This window comes from Sturnira hondurensis, unplaced genomic scaffold (assembly GCF_014824575.4).
Source record: "Sturnira hondurensis isolate 20B ecotype Veracruz unplaced genomic scaffold, ASM1482457v3 Scaffold0022136, whole genome shotgun sequence".
Lineage (NCBI taxonomy): Eukaryota > Metazoa > Chordata > Mammalia > Chiroptera > Phyllostomidae > Sturnira > Sturnira hondurensis.
Window position 1 is genome coordinate 9,996,291 of NW_028094767.1, and position 25,820 is coordinate 10,022,110.

Here is a 25,820-nt window from a genome sequence, read left to right on the forward strand (position 1 = left end):
TCTCTTCTTCTAAAGGCATATCCTATTTTTCCCCTGCCAGGAGTGTAAAAATGTTGATAAGTTTTAGTCAAGATTCCTGCAATATGGGTTGAAATCCACTTCCATCAATATATTTGCCTTGTGACCTTGAGGAAGCTTATGAAGTGTGTATCTCTGTTTTCTTGTCTGTAAATCTAGGAAAATAAAAATAGTCATGTTTTTATATTCTTGTGAGAATTAAATTATTTTGGCACCTTTGAAACATTTAGAGAGGTGTTAGGTTTACAGTTAGCACTTGATGCATTTTGCAGTTTTGCAATTGCCTTTTTTTCCCCTTAACTTCACAACACTGAAAGCTTATTGAAAGAAAGGCCTAGGTTCCGCTGATCACCGCATGGGCTAGATTAGTGGGTTTCTGGTGCATACAGCGGACTCCACAAGTTATTTTAGAATGAATGACTGAATTAGTAAATTAAATAAGTAAATAAATAAAATGAAGTGAATTGGGGGTTTTTGCCTTTTTTAATTTACTTAATTATTTTTCAAGTATAGTTTTCTGTCTATTCTAAGTTAATTGACATGCCTTCTCTTTTTACCCACCTTTATTTTCAAATTTAGTCTGGGAATGTATAGATCTAGATTCCATAAAACAGTTTTTTGTGTGACATAACTATTCTGGGGTGCCTTCAAAAGTGAGAGTTTTTCTCCCCTGGTAAGACTAGCAGACAAATTTGCATTTGTTTTTGTCAGCATGCATATTCTTACAGCTGCAGTTAAGCAATGACTAATCATGACACCTTGGTGATTGCCTGGTTTTTCTCTAATTTGTATGCACTTTCCAGTTAAGAAGTAAACACACATTTTTGATACTGACTGGTATTTTATAATATTCTTTTTTCCTATAAGTTTTATTTTAATTTAGAAATATTCTAGAGTAGTATCTCTCCATAATAGATGGAATAAATTGAATTTAACTAATAGAATTAATGTTCCCATATGACATCAGTCACTTACTAAAAATGTGCATATTTGTAAATTTCTTAGTCTCCATAGCAGAAAAGGATTCAAACTTCATTGACTTCTAAATCTAAATATAGCCATTAAGTGAAAATATGCTCTTAGACAAAAATACTGTTTTTATAAATATGTCATATTAAATTTGATTTGCTCTAAAATAAATCTATGTAGCAGTAGCATTGAAATGTGAACTTGTAGCTTTCTGTAAGAGTTTGTGGTATAGAATTGTTCCCATAACAATCCATTACATTTTATATTTAAAAAATGATTTTCTTATTTTTATGTTGTGTCTCAGACTATATCTATGGATTTGAAAATTTATAGAATTAAAAAACACAACTTCAGCAATGACTATTGTCAGAACTATATGAAGTACTGTGAACTTCATATAGTAAGTATTTAAATAAGTAAGGATTTAAATAAGTAAATAAATACAGTTGCTTTAAGGCTTTAGGTCCTAAAAAGTAAGATAATCATAAAAACAAGAACAATTAAGTGTTCTGTGGTACAGATATACAAAATAATATTAGTATATTCTGAAGATTGCAAATTATAAACACATATCTAAGTCTACTCCTATCTAGAATTATGGAAAACACAAAAACATAAATATGCACACATGCCACATGCATACACACACATGTGCACATTTACATGATAAATTCATATATATCAGTGTTGAAAAACAATAAAAGACTTCTTTATCAAACATGCATTTTGAGAAATCCCTGGAAGATTGAAGAAAAATTATGGTGACTTTTATTTTGAATAGGGTGGCAGCTAAAAAAAACATTCCAGCTCTAAGACAGACATAAATACATGCTAGAGAAAAATTTCTAAATATACTAATAAAATGCCAAAATAATGAGAAAAATTCTTATAGCCAAATAAAAAAATGGAAGAACAAAGTAAAGAAAAGATGGAAAAGAAAAATGATCTTCTAGGAAGTTTTTTGACTATGGCTCACTTTATAGGAGGTAAAAATCTTCCCAGTGACATGTATTACCATCACCACAAGCTTGCCCAGTACAGAGGTTTGTGGCCCAAACCCTTATGTATGTCATTTATTTATTCAGAATACTTATTGAACAATGACTTGGTACCAGAAACTATAATATAAATGTGCCCATTCTTACTTATTTAAAAGCTTAAAGAAAAATTTCATTATAGTGTTTGAAGGCTGAAATTGCCTCATGAGATGGACAAAGCAAGCACCTGTTCTCCTTGTGGGGACACCTTACACTTGGCCTCACAGTGTCCTCACAGACACGGTTCCCAAGGTTTTCTTGGACACCTTTATCATGTAAAGCTTGTGGTAAAAAATGTCAAATCAACTAAGGGAGGTTAAAAACCCCATGAGAGAGGAGTCCACAAAAAAGAAGTACGACTTGGATCTGCAAAGATCAGATCTTGTTATGGCCACATAAAAATAAGAACTTATGCTTATAATTTTAAGAAATAAAAGAAGGAATTTGAACTATATGTAAGAAAAAATATCACGAAAACTTAGTAGAGTGCTTTGAAACATAAGCAAATATAACTTAAAAAAAGTAAAAACGTAACATTTAAATTTCTGCAAATGGACAAGTTAAACAGCAATCAGAGTTATAAGGAGAATTAAGCAACAAGGTCGTATTTCTTGTAATTACTATGAATCAAGAGACAGACATAATGCAAAGGGAACTAAGAATATGGAGAATAAAATGAGAACTTGTTTCATGTCATATATGTTTTAACATAAGAATACAGAGTGAATGTAAGAAAGAACTCTTTTCTTAAATATTTTTATAATCCTCACCTGAGGATATGTTTACTGATTTTTGGAGAGAGGTAGAGAGAGACATTGATGTGAGAGAAATACATTGATCCATTGCCTCCCATAAGCACCTGATCCATTTGACCAGGGATCAAAACTGCAGCCTAGGTGTGTGCTCTGACCAGGGACAGAACTCACAACCTTGAAGTGTGTGGGACAGTGCTCCAACCAACTGAGCCACCTGACAAGGGCTGTGACTTTTCCAGAATAGATGAGAACCATAAATCTTTTAAATGGAATACTTACCAGGAAAAAAATCCTAAGCTAGATGAATAAAAATGATTCTAAACTTTTAACATATCACAGTAAATAAACTGCTGACCAACAAAGGAAAAGGAAGCTTATTAAAATTATCTAGGAAAAAAACCAAGTTTCCTACAAAACAAGGATAATTGGCCTTAATTTTCAACAGGAAAAACATGAGTGAGTACATTACAAAATGCTCAGAAAGCCCAAGAAATCTTATTTGAAAAGAAATAAAATATATCAATATCCATCACATAAACTTATTTCCTGTAAATTGATATATAAAAACAGCCCCCAAAGTGAGGAATGTATATATTCGAATGATTAAAAATACAATAAAGATTAAATTAAAAATAAAGAAATAAATTAGATAAAATGTAAATGACAAATGATATGATAAAATTTATAATAGAAGAAACACCAGTGAGATTATCAATTCTCATAATTTTCATTCATCAGACATAGAACCACTTAAATGAAGATGATGTTGTATTTTGGTGAGAGACTGAGGAATTTGGTAATCAGAAACTATTTGGGAAGTTTAATTTTGTACAGGCTTTTATGACATACACATTGAAATACAAATCTGGCATATTTATTTGACAAAAAGGAACATGGAATAATGGCCTGTAGGAAACGGAGTGGTATTAGGTTTGGAGGAAGGTATGAATAAGGACTCTCACTTTATGCACTTCTATGAGATGAGTTATTTGGTATTATTTCTTTAGTTAGTTCTATATATAATATCAATGCTACTAATTATGTCCAAGTGAAGCCCAAAAGAAATTTGGTGATGATAGCTTTGAAACTGTGTCATAAAGAAAAAAAGGGATATGTTAAGATAAATGCACACAAGAGCTGGGGGAGGGATGAGTTAGGAATAAATCAAGAACCAAAGTCAGAGATATGAACAAGGAAATGTGAACATGGAACTGACATAAGGTAGAGAAGCCATTTTCTTACTTTAAGGAAAAAGGAAAACTGGAATTTGAGACATGGAAGCCAAGAAGAGCAAAGAAATCCAGGGTTTCTGGTAGTTCCCGATTTGGCTTAGAGACAGAAAGCAATAATCTAATTCTCATCCAGCTTTTCGCTCTGACTGAAAGATGGAAAGATCCTGCATGTTCTGTGATCAAGAATAGCTCCCCGGCTGGCTAGCATGAGGAGGAAGAATCAGAATCTCTCCTGAAGGGAGTACCACGTTTCAAAAATATCTTTCTTTATACTGAGAAAAATGGATTGGAATTCCCTGGGGGGCTTGTCCTACCTAACACACAGTGAGGCTGCGAACATCAATTATGTGAGAATGCTTGTGGTTTAAGGAGCCCTACCTATTCATATATAATAGCTAAAGAATAGAAGATTGTGAGAATGGAAATGTATTTCTTCCGTGACAAAAACTTGGAAAATGTGGAAACAAGATCTATTTAAAATCACACTGTTATGGTAATAGTGAATTATTTTGTTGGCCAAAAAAGTTCATTCAGTTTTTTTCCATCAGATGGCTCTAGTGGCACTTAGTTGTCTTTAACTTCATTCAAAACAATTATGTTGGTTTGTATAGTGACAGCTGTCATATCAGAGTACATTTTAAAAAACTTATCAAACAAATTTTAGATCTAGTAGAGAATGATGGGGTGAAATTGGAACTCTCATATTTTGCCGGTAGAAATCTAAAATGGTGTAGCCTCTTGGAAAACAGTTTGGCTGTTGCTCAAAATGCTAAACATAGGGCCCTGGCTGTTGTGGCTTATTGGATTGAGCACTGGCCTACGAACCAAAGGGTTACCAGTTTGATTCCCAGTCAGGCACATGCCTGGGTTGCAGGCTATACCCCAAGTTAAGGGCTTGTCAGAGGCAACCACACATTGATGTTTCTCTCCCTCTCTCTTTCCCTATCCCTTTCTCTAAAAACAAATAAATAAAATCTTTTTTAAAATGTTAAACATGGGGTGTATGATCTAGCGATTATTTTCTAGGTATATACCCAAAAGAATTAAAAACTTTACATCCATACAAAAACTTGAATATGAATGTTTATCATAGCATTGTTTATTATAGACAAATGTAAAAACAGCTCAAACTGACCATGCACTAATGAATAGATATATAAAATGTGTCATATACATATCAATAATAAAGGTGTGAAAAGCTCTTTTACATGCAAAAGCATGGATGAACCTTGAAAACATTATGCTAAGTCACAAAAGACCACATATTATCTGATACCTTAAATATGAAATGTCCTAAATTGACAAATCTGTCAAAATAGAAAGTAGGCTGAAGATGGGAGGTATGGAGTAACTGCTAATGAATGCAGTTTTCTTTTTGGGATGACATATAAAATTAGATTGTGGTGATGGTTGTACACTCTGGATCTACTAAAAGTTATTGATTCCTGTACTTTAAATAGGTGCCCTTTATGTCAGTGAATTATATCTCCATATAACTATTTAAATGAATTTATGATCCAGATAATAGGAAGAAAACTGAAACTGCTTAAATATATTAATTCCAAACTGGTAGAATCAGTGATGTATATCAAACCATATAACATTATGCAACTTTTAAAAGGAAAATGAAGACTACGCACTTACTTATAGGGCAGCCTGCTAAGAATTATTTTTATGTGAAAAAAATAGTAGAATAGCATATTTTAGTAGGCAAAGATATGAAGTGAAATAGAGTATGTGTATTTGTACTATTATTCTCATTTTTATAAAAAAGGGCATTTATATATTATTTGTATATCAAGTATGTGTCTTTTGTTGCCTAGATTACAATACATTTATTTATGTGCTTTTAAAATCTAATAGCAATGGTTTTGGAAACTTTGCTTCCCTCCTCACTTTCATAGCCACAAATTCAAGATTCCTCTTGCTCAATTTGTTTCTTTTTAATACTTCATCATAATTCTGAAGGTCACCCTCTGCTCTGAAGCAGGGCTTCCAGCACTCACACTTGCAAGTGAGCCAGTTCCTCCTTCAAAGACACTGGGGCCAGACAGAGGTCGGCTGGCAATAGCAAAATCCCTGGGGCTGAAGCAATGGGAACTGCTTACTGCCTGCTACCCAGGGATTCTATAGAGCCCCCTAAAGAGCCTGAGTGGCAGGAATGAGACAATGAGTGGAGTGTCTGCCTTTCTTGTTCCACCTAGAGCTCCCCAAAGATGATTAGAAATTATTGTTATTTTAAAATATCTATCTCGTCCTGGCTGGATTGAGCATGGGCTTGTGAACCAAAGGGTGGTGGTTCAATTCCCAGTCAGGGCACATGCCAGGGTTGCAGGCCAGTTCCCAGCAGGGAATGCACAAGAGGCAACTGTACATTGATGTTTCTCTCCCTCTCTCTGTCCCTTCCCCCTCTAAAGATAAATAAATGAAATCTTAAAAAAATAAAATATCTATCTCTAAACATCAGGCTTGATTTTGAAAAAATTGGCATATTTTATTCAATCATTAATTCGCTCGGAAAGAGTTCTTGAGAGCCTATTACTTGTTATAACAGTGACTAGTTCATCACTGTATTCTTATCAAAAGTTACCCAAGAGGCAATCAAGCAGATTGTTCACACATTGTTTTGGATTGATAGCAATTCAAGCATTTATATTAGAAAAGCAAGATATGGTTTTTGTAATATTGTTTATTTAAAAAAACAATTTTATTAAACTGTGAGTCTTGCTTTGTTTCTAAACATTCATTCATTCATGATTTCAGAATTCAAAGGCATTACAGCTTTGATGCTCCTTTTACATTGCCAATGACATTAATATGACCATCATCTGGTTGCAGTTAATAAACATCCCCATTCACCTATTTTAAATTTTTTATGTAAAATAAGTTAAAATTTTAACAACCATTTTTTTGTTTTTAAAGTATATAATAAATTGAATCAGTTGTATTTAATTCTAAATTCTAAAGTTGGTAAACTGATGGCATAATTTATAAATATGAAAGTAAAAAATTAGAACTCAAGGACTATATAAATAATAATATATCGGATATAAAATTTGATCCTAAAAATATAGGAAGTTTTCAAAAATTGATTAATGATCTCAATTTCTTAGCTGATGGCTCAATTAATAGTAATTATTTTTGTGTAATCCACTGGCAACTAAAATGTGCAACATTCTACTTTTTCTTTCAGGTGAGACACAGGCTCCCTGAGCAGCTACAGTAGGAGGAAGAAGTAGTGACATTTACTTCAGCCTAATTTATTTCTGAGGAAAACATGATTGACTGCATTTATGATGAAGTCCATGGCAAGAGTTACATGAAATGATAAAATCATCCAGAAACACTAAAACTGAAAATTAAATTAGGATATGGAATACTGTAATAAGTCCCATGTAATTCAAATTAGCATTGCCATTTAACTCGACAGAAGTTACCTTCGATGACAAACTTATGAGTACGAATGGGGAGAACTCTGCTAATCTAACAGAAGGAAATCAGAGATAGTTGATTGTAAGATTGTATCGAAAGTGTTAGAATTTGTATTATTTACAAACCAAAGAGCTATATAGCAGAGTTATAAAATTGACCCCAAATGGAACCAATTATTTTTACTTGTTATTTTTCTTGTTAGGAGCATGGCGTATCACATGTTTACAAAAATGATTCAAATTTATTTATAAAATATTTCTTGGAGAGCCTTCTCGAGGTCAAGCATTGACAGGGATAAGCTGAAGAAAAGAGCAGAGGTGATCCATCTGTTTTTCGTGGAAACTGCAGTCCAGAGAGAAGAGAATTAAGTCAGACTGAAATAATTATAAAAATGAAAATATGGTTATTACCTCCGATCGACACCATAAAGAAGAATTTCATGTTGTAAAGGGATTGTAAGCAAAAAGAAGGACTAGCACATTAATGCTATATTTATAAATATAAAAGTGTGTTTTATAAAATCTATTTTATTTTCTTCAGTTTTTTTATTTCAATGAATTGACATACATATACATAGTAAACACAAAAATAACTCACTAAAGTCAGTCGGAAAATGTCTTTGAACTGACATTTTTGCCAAGATTTCATCTTGTTGACAACGTTTTGTTTTGGGGGACAAAATTATGCTCTCACACTGAGTTTGTTTTTCCCAATATTTTATTTAACACAGGTTCAGTGCAGGAATTATAATGATTTCACAAGCCAGTAGCATACCGGATAATGCCTCCTAAGAAACCAAATGAAATAACATACTGGCAAACCTCATTTTATTCACTTTATTGTACTTCACAGATGTTGAGTTTTTTTATAAATTGAAGGCAAAACCCCCTCACCAGCCAAAATATGATGACTCACTTTATCATGATACTCAGTGTATTGTAATGGTCCGAAACTGAACCCACAACATCTGTGAGCTGTGCCTGTACTCCGAAGCAGCAATAGATTAACCATACTATTGTTCCAGGCAAGGAGAGATTAAAAGAATAGAGTTCATATTTAGTTTAGGTATATCTTTGTACAAGTTGGTACTCGGGAGGCATGGCCTGGCCAACCAAGACCTAATGTCCACATGCCCATGCAAAAGGAAAAGTCCCTCGTTGCTAGAGCACTAGAATAACAGCAATAGTGTTGACAGGCAAGATGTTCTTTGCAGGGCCACTGCATGGTTTTCACGACTGCCAGTAAAACAGTCACTTTTATTTACCTCAGTGGGAACTAAAGCCTGACAGGTCTTCACAGAGCTATTCAGATCAGCAAAGGGTGGCCCTCCCCAGGACAAACACCTGGAGTAGTTTCACAGACTCTAGGCACTTGTAGTCTAAATGTACTCTTGCCATAGTCGTTTCTCCACGTATTTTATTCAGTAAGCCCCCACTGATGCCCCTCAGCAGCTGAGCTACTGAGTGCTTATCAGTGACAACAGATGAGATGATAACTTCCTGACACAGTTCATTTTACCCTTCCACCAAAAAAACTTTACTCGAAAGCAGCTTCATTCTTAGGTCAAAACAACTTCACCCTTAAAAGCAATTTCACTTTCTTGTCTAGAAAGTAGATTCGAAATCCTATCAAATTGATACATAACAGACAACATACAAAATAAAAATACGCTCAGTTAACTTTTGATTAGATGTATTGCACGAAGGTTTTTCACATTAACAAGGTAGTTCTCTTCCTGATTACATTAAATGGAAATTGCGAAAGCACTGCTTCCCAAACGGTGTGTAGCACTCAGGGGTACTCTGAAGACGTTAACGTAACAAATGTTACAAAGTGTTCACTCTGAACAAGGAATTCTGCCGAAATGAGGCGTCTGTGTGTGGAGGGCGGGAGGAGAGCAACGGCCGGAGTCCAGCCGGGCAGCAGCATCAGTGCGTAAAGTAGTGACTGTACTACAAGCAGCTGGGAAACATTCCATCCGTGTTACAGTGCCAGCTTGTGGAATTTTAGAGATGACGGAAATAGCAATTTCATCTTGGTGGGCCAGGAGCAACCAAGAAGTTTATGTGAAGGAAATGATATAGTTCTTGACTTGGCACTTTAGGGGAAAAGAGGAGCAATGATGCATAGAAAGTGGCGTGGACAAATTCATAAATTTGATAAGCTCAGGGTCTTTTAATAGTAATCCCATGTGGTTAGAGAAAAGTTAGGGTACTTATGAGGAATCACCATAAAATAGGCTGGAAAGTAACAGAGAGGAATTCGATTGTCAAGCGGCTTTGAATGTAAAACTAAGGAATTTTAATTTAATTCAAAGGGAATTTTTTTTTGGTCATTATTTATTAGGGAAGAAAAATTAGACTGGGAGTATAATTTGTGAAAAACATAAAGGAATCATTTGTAGGCATTTCTAAAATACTTTTTGGATACCACGTACAAATGAATGCAAGTCGCTTTGAGGAATACATATTTCTAGCCATCAACCTAGAAATAATTCAAGTTCAAGCAGTTTTACCACAAAAATATAACGTAGACTGACTTCTTTTTTAAAAATTATTTTATTGTTGTTCAATAACAGTTGTCTGCATTTAACCCTCACCTCCCCCATCCCAGATATCCCCACCTCCCTCCCTTGTTTCCACCCAGCCTTGGTTTTGTCCATGTGTCCTTTATAGTTGTTCTTGTAAATCCTTCCCCCACTTCCCCCCATTATAGTTGTTCTTGTAAACCCTTCCCTCCCACCTCCCCTTTGGTTACTGTCAGATTGTTCTTAGTTTCAGTGTCTCTGGTTCTATTTGGCTTGCTTGCTTGTTTTGTTGATTAGGTTCCAGTTAAAGGTGAGATCATATGGTGTGGACTGACTTCTTGATCCGATGCTCATCAAGTTTAGATTAGACAAAGTAGAACTACGTTTAACCAAAATTTTAATTTCTTTACATGAAACTGACTCTTAAGCTTCTGGAGCCTAACATATTTAGGTTTCTTACTACTTTTAAGAAATTAACTTGGCTTCTCAGAACCACGTAAATTGACTACAGCAACATGATTCACCCAGGGTCACATACCGTGCCTCAGACATTTTTTAACATTTATAAACCCCACAATTATAAAACAATCATGGTGATTGTATCTGCCCTCTGTTAAACCTTAGATGACTGTTTTGTTTTATTTTCTCCTCTTATTTTAAACCACATTTCTGTTATTTCTATTTACATGTCAGGGACTTTTACTTACATTGTGTTTTCTGACCTGTTTATAATCTAGACCCCAGGATTCTGCTCTGCCTGCAGCCTCCTCCTTTGTCACCCCTTCTGGCGGGACAGAAGGAGTGGGCCCCATGTGGACATCCCACAGCCCTGGCCCTGCAGCGCCATCCGTGTGCCAGGGGGACGTGTGCCACAATGGAGGCACTTGCCATCCCATCTTTCTCTCAGGGGGAGTGTTCTCATTCCACTGTGACTGTCCACTGCATTTCACTGGCCGTTTCTGTGAACAAGGTAATCAATCTTCACTATTCCTCTATATTTCATGTGTGTGTGTGTGTGTGTGTGTGCGTGATTATTTGTTACAAAATGGCTCATAGTCTCATACAGAACACACCAAATTATTTTTATCTCTGGTTATATATTTTTGTCCTCATTCTATTTTTTAATTAAATTTATTGGTGTCACATTGGTTAACAGAGTCATGTAGGTTTCAAGGCTATGTTACTATAATACATGATCTGTGTATTGCATTGTGTGCCTGGCCCCCAAAGTAAAATAATCTGTCGTCAGCATATATTTGCCCCTTTTACCTGCCCCCTTCCCTCTGTGACCACCACACTGCTGTCTGTGTCCAGGCGTTTCCTTTTTATATCTCACATGTGAGGGGAATATAATTCTTGGCTTTTTCTGACTGACTTATTTCCTCAGACTCATATATTTCTTTTTAAAAACTCTAGAGGGATGAAAAGAATTGAAACCTGCTGTAGACACATTGTTGGGTATTAATACAAACAAGAAACAACTGTATAATTTTATTTAAAAATGAATTCTGATAGAACATTTTCAATTGAATGATGTTGCAGCAAACCTAAGATTTTAAAGTAGATTTTAAAATTAAATTTTGATTGCCATTCAAAATGTATTTTCAATTGCCACACAAGTAAGAATTAAAATTTAAATGTAGCGTTATTTACATAATTTCTTCTAAAAGTGGGATGTATCCATCCTTTATCACCATAGAAATAATTAGGTTCTCATTAATACTATTTTATTGCTTAATTGTTAATTGAATTACTGTTTTTATCTCTCATAAGTAGATTTCCATATTTAAATTATTTTGGTGTGCAAGAAAGTACATTACTTTTTGATGCTTAAGAACAAAATTTTAGCTCTAATGGAGCAATTTATGAATGAAAAGAAAAAGTTTCCTTTTTTCAATGTCTAGTGGTCTCCTAAGAGTCTGTCAGTTAATTAAAGACATGCTGGGCACCTACAGCCAGAAACGCCCTGGGCAGATTACAAAGACATTAAGTTATAAGGCAGCTGACGGCATGTCCCTATACTAATAGCTGAAAAATGTCACTGTTTCCTATGTAAAATTAATCACTGGCTTTAAATTGGGGAAGTGGCAATGAGGATTGCTATTGGATAATGATTCAGATGGCAGAGAGTTTCATTACTTATTCAAGATGGTATTAAATAACTCCTTTTTTAGTACAGAACATGGGGCCTCCAAAATCTTATTCAAAAGCACATGTATATGTTATTCAACTCCTCTTCCTAAATGACCTCGTGTGACTGCTGTGGGTGTTTTGATGTTCAGCCAAGTAAGCAAGAAAACACAATATAAGGCGCAGAAATGAAAATACCCATTGTGTTTATGTCCGTTGTAAAACATTGTGTCCTTAAGTCTATTATTTAACTGTAAAATATTTTTGAAGACCCATCAATATTGCTTAATTTTTTAGTATTTTATATGTCTGTAAATATCATGAGGCTTTTCTTTTGCTACTGTCAGAGAACATTTACATTACATTCTGTTATGAGAGTTCTATGGACAAAATTTGGATTGTAAAGGTCTTTTAAATCCAGTTTACCCGTTTAAAATTCTGAGAGGTCAAAAGGCAGATCCATTTTTAATTTTTTGAGGTATCTCCGTACTGCTTTCCACAGTGGCTGCACCAGTATGCTTTCCCACCAACAGAGCAAAAGGGCTCCCCTTTCTCCACATCCTCACCAGCACTTGTCTGTTGATTTATTGACGATAGCCATTCTGACAGGGGTGAGATGGTGTCTAATTGTGGTTTTAATTTGCATTTCTCTAATGATTAGTGATGGTGAGCATCTTTTTACATGTCTATTTTGGGAATATATCTGAAGGAACCCAAAACACTAATTTAAAAGAACATAAGCACCTCTATGTTCATTGCACAATTGCCGAGCTATGGAAGCAGCCCTTGCCCATCAGTAGATGAGTAGATAATACAACTATGGGACATTTACACAACAGGATACTACTAAGCTGTAAAGAAGAAGAAAATTTCACCCTTTGCCACAGTATGTATGCACCTGGAGAACATTATGCTAAGTGAAATAAGCCAGTCAGAGAAAGACCAATACCATATGATTTTCCTTATATGTGGAATCTAATGAACAAACTGAACTAACAAGGAAAATGGGGACAGACTCACAGACACAGAGCAGGATGACAGCTAAGGAGCATGAAAGGGTAGGGGGTGGAGGGATGGAACAAGAAGGAAAAAGGACTCATGGACATGGACTCAGGTGGGCAAGCAGTGTAAAAGAACTAAATGGTAATTGGAAAAAATACAATAAAATTTTTAAACTTTAAATTCTGAGGGTTTTTTTCTTTGATTTCTTGCTAGGTAGAGTGTTAGAAAAATATCCTTTTTACCTCACTTCAAATATATTTTGATATTTTAATGTTATTTTTAATTCAAATTTACTGACAATGGTGAAAATGATGTTTTAAAGGAGGAGTCCTTAGTTACTGTGATTATGTCCTACAAATGACCCTTGAGCCATAATTCTTATCTTTCCTATTAAATCCCCAGTTTTCCCTCCTAACTCTTTACTCAGTAACTTTAATAACCAGACAGTGACCTATACTTTCCTTCAGAAAAGAAGCAATTCAAGTTTGTTTGTAGTTAAATCCAAGTATTGACTGAAGTTTAATTACTTTGGTGTTTGGAATGACAGAATACAGAAAACTTATCTCAGGTAAAGAATCTCTGCTCTATATTCATTGTTGGAATTATTTTATTTTTTTCAACATCATTATTCATTTTCTCTCTCTTATATTTTTAATTTTTTCCTGTTGAATATACAATGTTTTTATTTTTATTTCATTTTTATTTTTTTTATTTTAATTGTCATTCAAGTATAGTTTTCTGTCTTTTACTACCATCCCAGCCCACCCACCCAGCCCTCCCCCCATTTCCACCCACCCTAGTTTTTGTCCATGTGTCTTTTATACTTGTTCCTGCAAACCCTTCCCCTTTTCTCCCCTATTATCACTCTCCTACCTCCCCTCTGGTTATTNTCTCTTATATTTTTAATTTTTTCCTGTTGAATATACAATGTTTTTATTTTTATTTCATTTTTATTTTTTTATTTTAATTGTCATTCAAGTATAGTTTTCTGTCTTTTACTACCATCCCAGCCCACCCACCCAGCCCTCCCCCCCTTTTCCACCCACCCTAGTTTTTGTCCATGTGTCTTTTATACTTGTTCCTGCAAACCCTTCCCCTTTTCTCCCCTATTATCACTCTCCTACCTCCCCTCTGGTTATTGTCAGTTTGTTCTTCATTTCAATGTTTCTGGTTGTATTTTGCTTGCTTGTTTGTTTTGTTGATTAGAAATTTTGTTTTTCTTAAAGAAACTTTGTCAAGTGACACCTAAGATGTATAATGCACTAAATTAAATGCATGTAGTAAGACTCATTGATTATCAGCCATGATAGTATTGCCTGTAACCTTGTTGTTCTTGCCTCCTCTGGGTGGAAATATTTCAATATAATATTTAGAATATGGTGTAATGTACATGTTTAGAATTGAAAATATTATTTCTAAATGTAAAAATCTTGAGTATTTACTTTTAACCATTTATTTCCTAAATTGGAATTAACTGCCTTTCTTCTTTCAGTTATAAAGAAAGCTGATAACTGATTTGTATTTTCAATCTGATGCTCTAAATATAATTCATACTGGTATGCACCTTAGAATCCAGACTGACAGATAATGACTACTGCCTAAGGCCATGATTCGGGAATCAGTCACCATAATGAGACTTTTTATAGCATTATCCAGGTCAGTCAGATGCCACAATTTCTAAGAGTAGATTTCAATAAACAGTATTGTATGCCAGTTCCAACATGTTTCAACTACCTAGTAAAAATCTCGCAGTGAAAAAAAAATCTTGCAGTGGGTAAACAGTCCCTAAATCAACCAAAGTTTCTCTCTTGATCTCTGTCTCTCTCTGTCTCTCTCCCCTCCCTCTCTCCCTCCCTCCTTCCCTCTCTCTTTCTATATTCTCAGTATTAAATTAGTTAGAATTTACTGATAGATTGCTATGAAAATTATTTCTTACCTGAGTCCCTGTTGAGTACATTTAACATTGAAATGATATGAACTTGTGCTTCAGGAATGAAATTTGCATAATATCACTGTGAAGAGGTCTGATTTACCAGACACTGCACTGAGTGTTTCATGAATCTTATTTCAGTTAACCCATAGAAAAGCCCAGCTGAAGTAAGCACTCTAAATTATCCCCTTTTACAAATGAGAAATCTGAGGCACAGAGTTGTTCATGTACTCGTTCAAGGTCACACAGCTTGAACATGGTACAGATGGAATTAAAAGCAATCTTGCTTGACTTCAGACTCCATGTATAACATCCATGTTCTATTGCTGCACTAGACAAACAAATTTAACAGGGTGATGTGACATGGAATTCTAAATGTTCTTCCTCTTTCATCTGCTTATAAAAGGTATCTTTATTGAAGCAAGAAAAGAAGATTTTTTAAAAAACTGAAATTTTCAAAATCAGAAAACCTAAGAAGTTAATATTGATCTAATAAATTTTTTTGTGAAGAGGGCATTATTATGATCCACCAGAAATCAAACTACAAAGCTTATTAGGTGCCTTTAAGAGAATTCTATCTGAGTGGATAGTTTAATAAAACTAAAATATAGGAAGTAGATTAAGAAAATTTGAATTTCAGAAAAATGTAAACATAGATGATGAAAGAACCTGACTCTCTAAAAATGTATAGATATATACATCTAAATGTAAAGATGTGATGAAAATTGATTTTTTCTTTATAACCTTGTTCCTTTTTATATTTAAAGTTAATATTCTCAAGCTTGAAAGACTGTTAAAATATTTTATTTTACACCTTTGATTTATTTCACAGCAAAATGGGGATGTAAATTAAGTATAAGTCTTAACTAAAATAGCACTGGATTCACTAACAGAGAGAAAGGGTTGCCAGGGTAATGGTAGTAAGTAATGGGTCATCCTTACACATATTTCCTGTCAACTGAGCATTACATCATGTGCTCTGCTTTATCAAATCATCCATATCCAATCACCTAATAACACTGACTTATAGAATCAGTTTGATTTAATATGCTCTGTTTTTTTCTCAGCACACGTTATCTTAATTCAGATGAGCTAAACCTTGTTGCCTACTTTGTCATAACGATCCTGCATCCCACCAGGGGAAACTTAAGAGCATGTCGTCTTGCTTTGTTTTGGAGGCCTGCATGCAGGCAGACGGCTGTCCCCCACTGTAGAATTCAGAGTGACAGACCTAGAAGATCAGTGCCTGTGCTGGGGGACGAATATGCTTCTGACTGTTAATTATAGGATTAACATTTTTATACAGCCCCATACTTTTTAGTGTTCTATAACACAGTTTTATAAATAATGCCATAAAGGAGTATTTAAATGCCATGCATTAATACCAAGAAATCTTTTGTTTTATTTGAAAGCCTGTGTGTATATATTCCATATATGCTTAAAGGTCAATTGTACTGGGTAAACTGCAAACCTAGAAGTAAACATAAGAGATTTTACTAAGTGTTTTGTCTTGCTATATGTGTATTTTTAACAGACTCCCTTAATAGATGCCTTTGGTTTTACCATAACTGGAATATATTTTAAAGGCATGTTAGAGCAATTTGAATTTATTTATTAACTTTAGATCAGGTGGCTAAATGTCAGACATTCCAGAGCCAGGAAGGCAGAGAAACTGAGCATTTATCGACTTACTACAATGACTTATCCCCTTTCCAGAGAACTGATAGTCTGCATCTTCAGAAAAGGACCAAGAAATGGGTGTCAGTCTTTTCAAACACAGTACCCGGGTCTGAAATCTATCTTTCAAAGGAGAGGGCAATGCAGCGTATTTACCACTTAATGACAACTGCTGTAATATTAAGATGCTAAGTTGCAAATGAATGGGGATTGAAGTCAAGGTCAAGGTCTGCAGGGAGACAAGAATAGCTATCATCAAAGACAGAGGATTTCCTTTTGAAGGCAGGCGTGGCTGGAGGTTTCAAACTCCTGAGTTCTTCTCTGCTATCAGTTGCTGCATTCTCCAGCAGGGAGCACTGTCTTTGGTTGGTAGAAAAAGAGCTCCTTCCCCATCCCTTGTAACTATGTAAAAACTAGATGTGCATCAGTCTCTGTTTACATTGGTAACAATCCAGAAATTCCCATACGGGAAGAAGAGGAAATCTATATGTTCCCCCATCCATCAAAAAAAGGATGACATGTATTTTGTCTTCTTTATTGCATTTATTAACACTGATTTATTTTCCTATAATTCAACACATCAATTAAATAAATACTAGTTGAACACCTGGCATGTAAGACACATGGAATTAGTCGTTGGCGGTGGTATAAAAATGAGCTCCGCCTGTAAGTTTGCAAGTAGCTGTTAACATAGGGGATGCAGTGGGGGATGCAAGGAAAGGAGGAAGACAAGCATCACTCAAAGGGCAGCTGGCATTCCCAACAGGGTCTGACTTAAGACCCATGTGAGCTTCTATTGCTTCCATAATTAATTGTCACACTACTTAGTGACTTCAGCAACACACGTTTATTACCTTAACGATCTGTAATGAGAAGTCTGGGTTAAAATCAAGGTTTTGGCAGGGCTATTTTTGTTTTAGTTTTTGTGGTTGTTTGTTTGTTTTCTCCTGGAGGTTCTAGGGGAGAATCAACTTCCTTGCTTTTTCTGGCTTTTAGAGACCTGCTCCTGGACCCATTATTCATCTTCTAACCAAATAATGGTGAGTCTAATCTTTTTCGTGTCACATCATTTGATCTACTACGCTTTCACCCCCTTTTTCTCCAGTTAAGGACCATTGTGATTATCTGGAGCTCACTGGAATAAATCGGGATAATCTTAATAACTCAGTATCAGCTGATTAGCTACTGTAATTCCAGCTGCAACCATAATGCTCCTTTGTTACGTAAAGTAACAAATGTATAGATCCTAGGTATTAGGACATCTTTGGAGAGCTATTATTCTGCCTACCACAGACCTGTAATTGTTCCTCAGGGGATTTACATGATAATAGAATAGAAAAAGAAGTTTATTAGATGGATATCTGGAGTTCATAGAACTCAGGGAAAATAGTGGAAGCTGCTTGGAAAATGCAACTGAAAGATACTCTGGAAAACCAGTCAACATGAAGCAGAGTGAGGCTCATCCAAAAACAGGCTGAACCACCACTGGACAGGGGCTTATCATGTCTCTTGCTCAAGATTCAGAGGCCCAAGATATATTCTGAAATTGTCCAAATGGGAAAACCTCAATGATATGCTAACCCAATGCCTTAGCAGGAGAAGAAAATGAGAGACAAGATCAATCTTTTATCTTACGCTTCTAACATAGTAAGTTGACCATACAATCCACCAAGATCCCAAACAATGGGCCTCTTCTTCATTTCCATCCAAAAATATAATCGTTCACACAAGGCTTTTTTAACTTTATTTTTGTTGTTTACACTATTACAGATATCCCCATCTCCCCTCTTTTTCCACCTCCACCTAGCCCTCACCCTGGCTTTCCCCTGTCCATCACCACATTGCCCTCTGTGTTTATGGGATATGCATGTATGTTCTTTTGCTGACCCCTCCCCCCCAACTGCTATTTGTCTGTTCCATGTATCCATGCCTCTGTTTCTATTTTATCAGTTTATTTTGTTCATTAGGTTCTACATATAATATCATATGGTATTTGTCTTTCACTGACTGGCTTATTTCAGTCGGCATCTGTATAGCACACATGTGCATGCAGGCACACACATGCACACACTCCTTAAAATTGAACATTAGTGCTTCTCTTTAAAATTCTTCAGATATTTTCCTTCTCTTGTCTATCACACTCCTATTTTCTGTTTTCTCCTTGACTTCATGACTTTCTTATTAACTTACATTGCAAAATATTTTAGCAAAAATTTTTGTTGCCCCTCTTCCTGCATATACATCACAAACAGCTTATCTGAAATGATACTTTGATGACTTGAGAGATTAGATGAGCAAATACAGAAAGGGGGAGGAAATTGTGTAGGTTGTGTTGAGAGCAGATCACATGTGGGATCAGCAGCAAAATAAAGCTGGAAATTCAGGTGGGACTCATACTGCAGAGAACCCTAAATGACAAAATAAAAATACTAAATTCATTAGCAATGGCCTTCAATGGGAAAAAGATATAATGATCAGAGCTGGCTACAGAGTGATAAAACTGAGAGTAGAATTTAGGAAGGATTACAGTGAATGGGAGATTAAGATAGAGAGAAAAATTGGGATGTAAATTTAACAGGCTAGGAAATAGGATGAAAACTCTTTTAACCCTAATGTTGGCTAATAATTTGGGAGCATAAGAGATCTCTGTGTTCTCTATACAGAATGTAGTTTAGATTTTTTTATCAAAAAATTTACAAACTAAGTCTTGTATCGTTTAATGTAGTACTGTGTGAAAATGATAAAGTGCTGTATGAAATGTGATTATATCCTGACTGGTGTGCCTCAGTGGATTGAGCACCAGACTATGAAGCAAAGGGTCACCAGTTCGATTCCCAATCAGGGTACATGCCTGGGCTGCAGGCCAGGTCTCCAATAGGGAGCATTCAAGGGGCAACCACACATTGATGTTTCTCTCCCTCTTTTTCTCTCTCCCTTCCCATTTCTCTAAAAATAAATAAAATCTTTTTAAGAATGTGATTATAAATGACAAGTTCCACTAAAGGTCCCTCTTCTTCCCTCTCTTGCACTGTCTCCTGCCCTGCCTTTCCACAGCATATTGAATTACATGCAATAAAACTTTATCATGGCCCAAACATTGTGGGTAATAAAGCAAATGACCTGGGCTTATTCAACAAGAGGTTAATGACCAGCTAGCTAAACATTTATAGCTACATGTGCATGAGCACACTGGGAAGTATGATGTAGCTTACCTTTCTCACTTCAATGATAAATTCCTCAAGAATCCTGGCTTTATTATATGAAACATATTTGTAATATAAAAGACTATTAAAACATATGTTTTGGATCTTTGGGGGATATCAAAATAATTTATTATTGGAAAACACTTTAAAATGATAGTTGAAACTAACATTTTATAAGTGTGGAGACAAAAGCAGAGAGAAGTGACTCAAGGAAACTACTGGTTAAGAAAAAGCCCAGGACTAGAACTCAATGTCCATATTCAAACCCAGTATTTTAACTGCCACAACAGTGTCCTCCTGAGTTTTTCAATGATAGATTCCAAGTTGAATATCAAAAAATACTTATTCAATTGTATGTATTTGACAAACAATTGCACAACCTTGCATAAAAACAGTAATGACTTTAATTGTACACACTTATAGCTCTTTCTGTGTATGATAGATACAGGTATATTTGATTGTGGACATGTCAACATAATTGACATGAATTTTCTAATGGTCCTATTAATTGACAGGCATTTTTAAAAGTATTTTTTAAAGTAAATTTATTTATAAAAGTAGGGATCAGAAAAAGTTAATTAGAATTCTTTTTTACTACTGCCTTTGAAATTAAGGTGATAATTTTTAAGCAGAGGTAGTAATTATTAAAAAGTTGTTTTACAGTGATCACAAAATACTTTATTTTTAATAGTTCTATACAAGTACAGTCTAATAATAATATATGCAAGAGACATAGGAGGTTTTAAAACTTTTTGTTGCCACATTAAAAATGAAAAAGAGAGAGAAGTTAATTTTAACAATATATTTTATTCAGCTGCATATCCTAGTATATTATCATCTCAACAACATAAAAATATTAATGAGCTATTTTAAATGATTTTTCATGCTAAGTCTTTTCGATCTGGTGTGCACTTTATACTTAATTTGAACTAGTTATATATCAAGTGCTCAATTGTTGTATGTGTCTGGTGGCCACTATATTGGACTACAGAATTCCTAAGACCAAAGGAAAATAGCTTAACAGCTGTGATGATGTTGTGTGTATAAAAATGTTGAGACAGAGAGAAGATGAACAGACTTTTCTACCTCAAGCTTTAATAAAAATGTGAGAAGTAAAATGTGAGAAGATGGAAGCAACTGAAGTCCTATAATCTTGATCAAGAGCCTGAGTTACACTGTTAACAGTACACAGTGAGTCATTTATCTAACAAACTCTAGAACACTCACTTTGATCTCTCCTCTCTTCACTATCTGTGCTTCTATTATCTGTCTGCTACTCGATGAGGTGATCCGACAGAATCTTGAAGGCTTACATGCCATCTATACATTTACAGTTGCCAGATTTACATATCCAGCCCTGACCTTTCACTGTATGACAGACCTGCATATTACATTGGGATATTAAACAAAGCCTCTCACACAAAAATAGGCCATGAATCTTCTACAAAAAAATCTTTCTCATTCTTACACTAATATATAAATTTACTTATCCATTAAGTTAGATGATCTCCTTCATCCACATTTATACCACAAGGTCTTTGCATATGTACCATGCACTAAGTACTGCCTCAAACACTGGCCATACATTGATGAATAAGATGCTCTCCAGTTCCATCCATATAATTGAACAACAATAAAATAATTTTTTAAAAAAGAAAAGAATCAGGTTTTGCCCTGGAAATAAAATAAAATAAATAAATGAGATTTATGCCATTAAAAAATATGCACCTACTTCCTGCCATGTCATTTATAAGTATAAGCCAATAAAGAAGTAAATACTCAAATATGTAATCTAAACTGGTATATAAACTCTGAAACAGAATGCTATTAATAAAGAAGACCAAGGTTGGGCTGTGGTGGGCATAGAAAAACACCAACTTAAAAATATTCTAAGAGGAAATATCATTTAATTCAAAACTGAAGAATGAGAAGGTCTATGTTTGTTGAAAAGCAGAGAAGAGAATGTTCTACATATAGAGAAAATTATCTTGCCATTAAAATGAATATGTAAGAATGACTTTTTACCAGTTCCTTTTTAAAACCATGAGTTCCAGTAATTTTCTTAAACAAGAAGGGACTGCCACAAAGAGAAGATACTTCCATTAATTTTATTCAGCTGTTTATCCAAATTTGTAATGGTACCATTGTTCCTATTCACAAGAAATTTAGTGAAGTTTTATAGTCAGATACTAAATGTTATGGTTACTTTTCTCAGTTCCTTCAGTCCCTAGTCTTTTTTCCCCCAATGGCTCCATCTCTTTTATTTATTATTTTTAAGCTTTTATTTTTATTGTATTTTTTCCATTACCATTTCGTCCCCTCATACCCCCCTCCCACCCACAACCACTATTGTCCATGTCCATTTTTCCTTTTTGCTCAATCCCTCCACCTTGTAACTCATTAACCCCTTATCAGATGTATCAGCAAATATGTTCTCCCATTCTGTGGGTTGTATTTTTATTTTGTTTATGTTTTTCTTTGCTGTGAAAAAGCTTTTTAATTTCATGTAGTCCCATTTGACCAAAAGAAGAAATAAAAAGCATTCAATGGAAAAGGAAGAAGTAACACTCTCCTCACTTGAAGGTGACGTGGTACTGTACATAGAGAACCCCAAGGATTCCACCAAGAAAGTACTAGAACTGATAAATGAATTCAGCCAAGTAGAAAGATATAAAATTAATGTCCATACATCATCTGCATTTTATAAGCCAATAATGAACTAGCACAAAATGGAAAATTAATGCAAAATGATCCCATTCACAATTGCTTCAAAAGAACAAAATACTAGGAATAAACCTAACCAAGGATGTAAAAGCCCTGCATTCAGAAAATTTAAAGACACTGTAGAAAGAAACTGAAGAAGATACAAATAAGCAGAAGCACATATCATGTTCATGGATAGGAAGAACTGCATCATTAAAATGTTCATACTACTCAAAGCAATCTATAGATTCAGTGCAATTCCTATCAAGATTCCAATGACGTATTTCACAGATGAAGAACAAATATTTCAAAAATTTATATGGAACCTCAAAAGGCCAAGCATAGCAACAGCAATCCTGAGAAAGAAGAAAGTTGGAGGAACCATGCTTCCTAATATCAAACTGTACTGTAAGGCCATAGTAATAAAACAGCATGGTACTAGCATAAAAATAGAAACATAATAAAACAGAGTAGAGAGCCCAGAAATAAACCCACAGCTTCATAGTCAATACTATTCAACAGAGAAAGCAAGCACATACAATGGGCTAAAGATAGTTTATCCAGTAAATGGTGTTGGGAAAATTGGACAAATACGTGCAGAAAAATGAACACCACACACAAGCATAAATTCAAAATGGATTAAAGACTTAAAAATTAGACGTGAAACTGTAAAAATTCTAGAAGAAAACATAGGCAGCAAAATCTCAGACATTGCTCATAGCAATATTCTCCCCAGGCAAAAGAAATAAGAGTCTTTTAAAGAAAACGTTAAGCTTTCCCATATGACAATATATTATCTTATAATTATATTAAATAGTATTAGCTAAATTATATCTTATTTGTCATTTTAATGTTTTAAATGATAGTAAAAAAACTAAATGAGTACTTTTGCATTATACTGTTTACAATGAAATAGTATTTGAAAGAAAATTCTGTTTACTAATTAACTTGAAGATATTGCAAAGAATTAAAGAATATAAACTTGAATGATATAAGAACAGATCAACAGTAAAAACAAGACTAATGTTGACCTGCCCTAAAATGTTACGATTCAGAAGAGACATAAATAAGTTTATAATTGTAGTACAAATAACTAATACATAATTAATAAATAATAATACAAGAATGAACTCTGTGTTTCATGTACTCACAACTGCAAATCTACTTTTTCCCCACCCTCTAAAATGACAATTCAGCCCTGGCTGGTGTAGCTCAGTGGATTGATTCCCAGTCAGGGCACATGCCTGGGTTGCAGGCCAGTTCCTGGCAGGGGCCAGTTCCCAGCAAGGGATGCACAAGAAGCAACCATACATTGATGTTTCTCTTACTCTCTCCTTCCCTTCCCCTCTAAAGATAAATAAATTAAAAAAATATTTAAAAAAAATAAAAAAAATAAAATGACAATTCAAAAGGACTATAATAACTAGAGCTAATTAAGAATAAATTATAGGAAATTCATTTTCAGGCAAGTATTTTCTTCAACATGTAATGTGCCTTTGGCAGGAAAAAATTAATAGAACTGGTATTTAAGAGGCAACATTATGTCCTTACTCATAAATATAATTTCATTAATGAAATAAGACAACCACCTGAGCAAAAGAATTTATTCTCTAAACTGTCTATCCTTGAAATATTCAGATTTCAATTAATTTAATCAATTTTTTCAAGATGTGTCTGTGGATATCTTTTTATCCTCTGCCCTAGAATCATAGATATGGATGTGTATAAATATAAATAGATAGAAGAGGGATGGAAATTGAAACCAGTGCTCAGTATATAACCTCTGCCTGTGGTTTTCTTTGCTGCTTGTGGATTAAAAATGATGATCACATGTTTTGGGTAAACTTGTTGTTTCTGTAGATTAACATCAGGTGTGGTAAGTAGAAAATGAGAAATCGATAGCTAAATAATTACTATTCCATACATCTTACCATGTTAAGCTCTTTTCTCTATCAGTCACCACACCAACCCTATGAGTTAGATAATACTTTCTTAATAAAGTTATTTTCATTTGCAAGTTATAGAAATCAATTGAATAAATAAGAGCTAACATTCATTGAATGCTTAATATGCATTAGGCATTGCTCTTAGTCTGTAGTGACTCATTTATTTCTCATAAATGAGTATTATTTTGAGGTTAATGCTATTCTATCCTCATAATTCAGAAGGAAAAAATTATGCAGAGGTTTAAGTAACTTGCCCGTGTAAATTTTGAAATTGAGATTAGAATCCAAGTTATTAAAACTATCCTTCCTATCTGACCTAGTTAATATAAGCAAAGACAGAAAAATTTATTATAAAAATATAAAGACAGTGTCTCACAGAACAGGAATTTAAAGATACTCAACTAGGAACAAACACACTCTGGTTACTTTCTCTGTTAGAGTCCTGTTTTACTTGTCTCACCATTCTTAGCTCACAATGGCTTCTGACTCACACCACTGTAGAGTTCTTTCCCCATAGACAGGCTGAATTCTTCTTGGATTGACCCTGGGAAAGAGATGTGTAGCTAAGGTAACTACCTGTAACCCAATCAGTGAGGCCAAAAGTATCTTGAAGCAGATCAGAGAGCAGCTACCCAAGAAGGAATAATTATGGTTGGCTGGGAATATACCACAAAATGTATAAAGTGTGTTATGATAACCATCCTACTACTGAAGAATAAGGAACTGAAAAAATAATTTGCCTAGGTTATGCAGATGATCAGCAAAGGCAGAACTCAAGCTGTTTGATGCCAAAAATTGCTCTTTTAACTAGTATACATTTCTACAATACTTGAAAATCTCCCTTAAAATATAGGGTATAGTCATTGAAACAGTGCCATCTATATTGGCATGGTAATGAATTCAGCTTATTAAATGACTTGACTTACACTCGAGAATATATTTTAATTTCTCCCACCACCAACTTAAGGTATTGTCACCAGATTTCTCTTCACCTTATTTTGAGACAATCTGGATGTATTTCATAGCTTTTAGGTCACTTGAAATATGAAGTAGTCTAACCCAATTTAATGAACTAACAGAGTTTTATTGCACACCTACTTTGAAGTTGCCCACACCCTCCTAGCTCTTCCATTGTTATACGCCCTCTAAATTTTGAGCTTCCCAGGGTGAGATCAGGGGCAGAAGGAATCAGAAAGGTGTCAAAGTCTTATTCCTTAGCACAAGGTGATTGTAATTTGTGTAGGTAGCAAATGCATTCT

General features: G+C 34.6%; 1 protein-coding gene across 1 annotated transcript in view; it reads left to right on the forward strand.

Moving 5' to 3' along the window:
* The window catches only part of LOC118978743 (protein eyes shut homolog), a 753,210-nt gene that overhangs the window by 319,358 nt on the left and 408,032 nt on the right, over positions 1–25,820 (forward strand). The window contains exon 7 of the mRNA XM_037034365.1: positions 10,708–10,940. Within this exon, the coding sequence (XP_036890260.1) occupies positions 10,708–10,940 (233 nt within the window). The remainder of the gene's footprint in view (positions 1–10,707; positions 10,941–25,820) is intronic.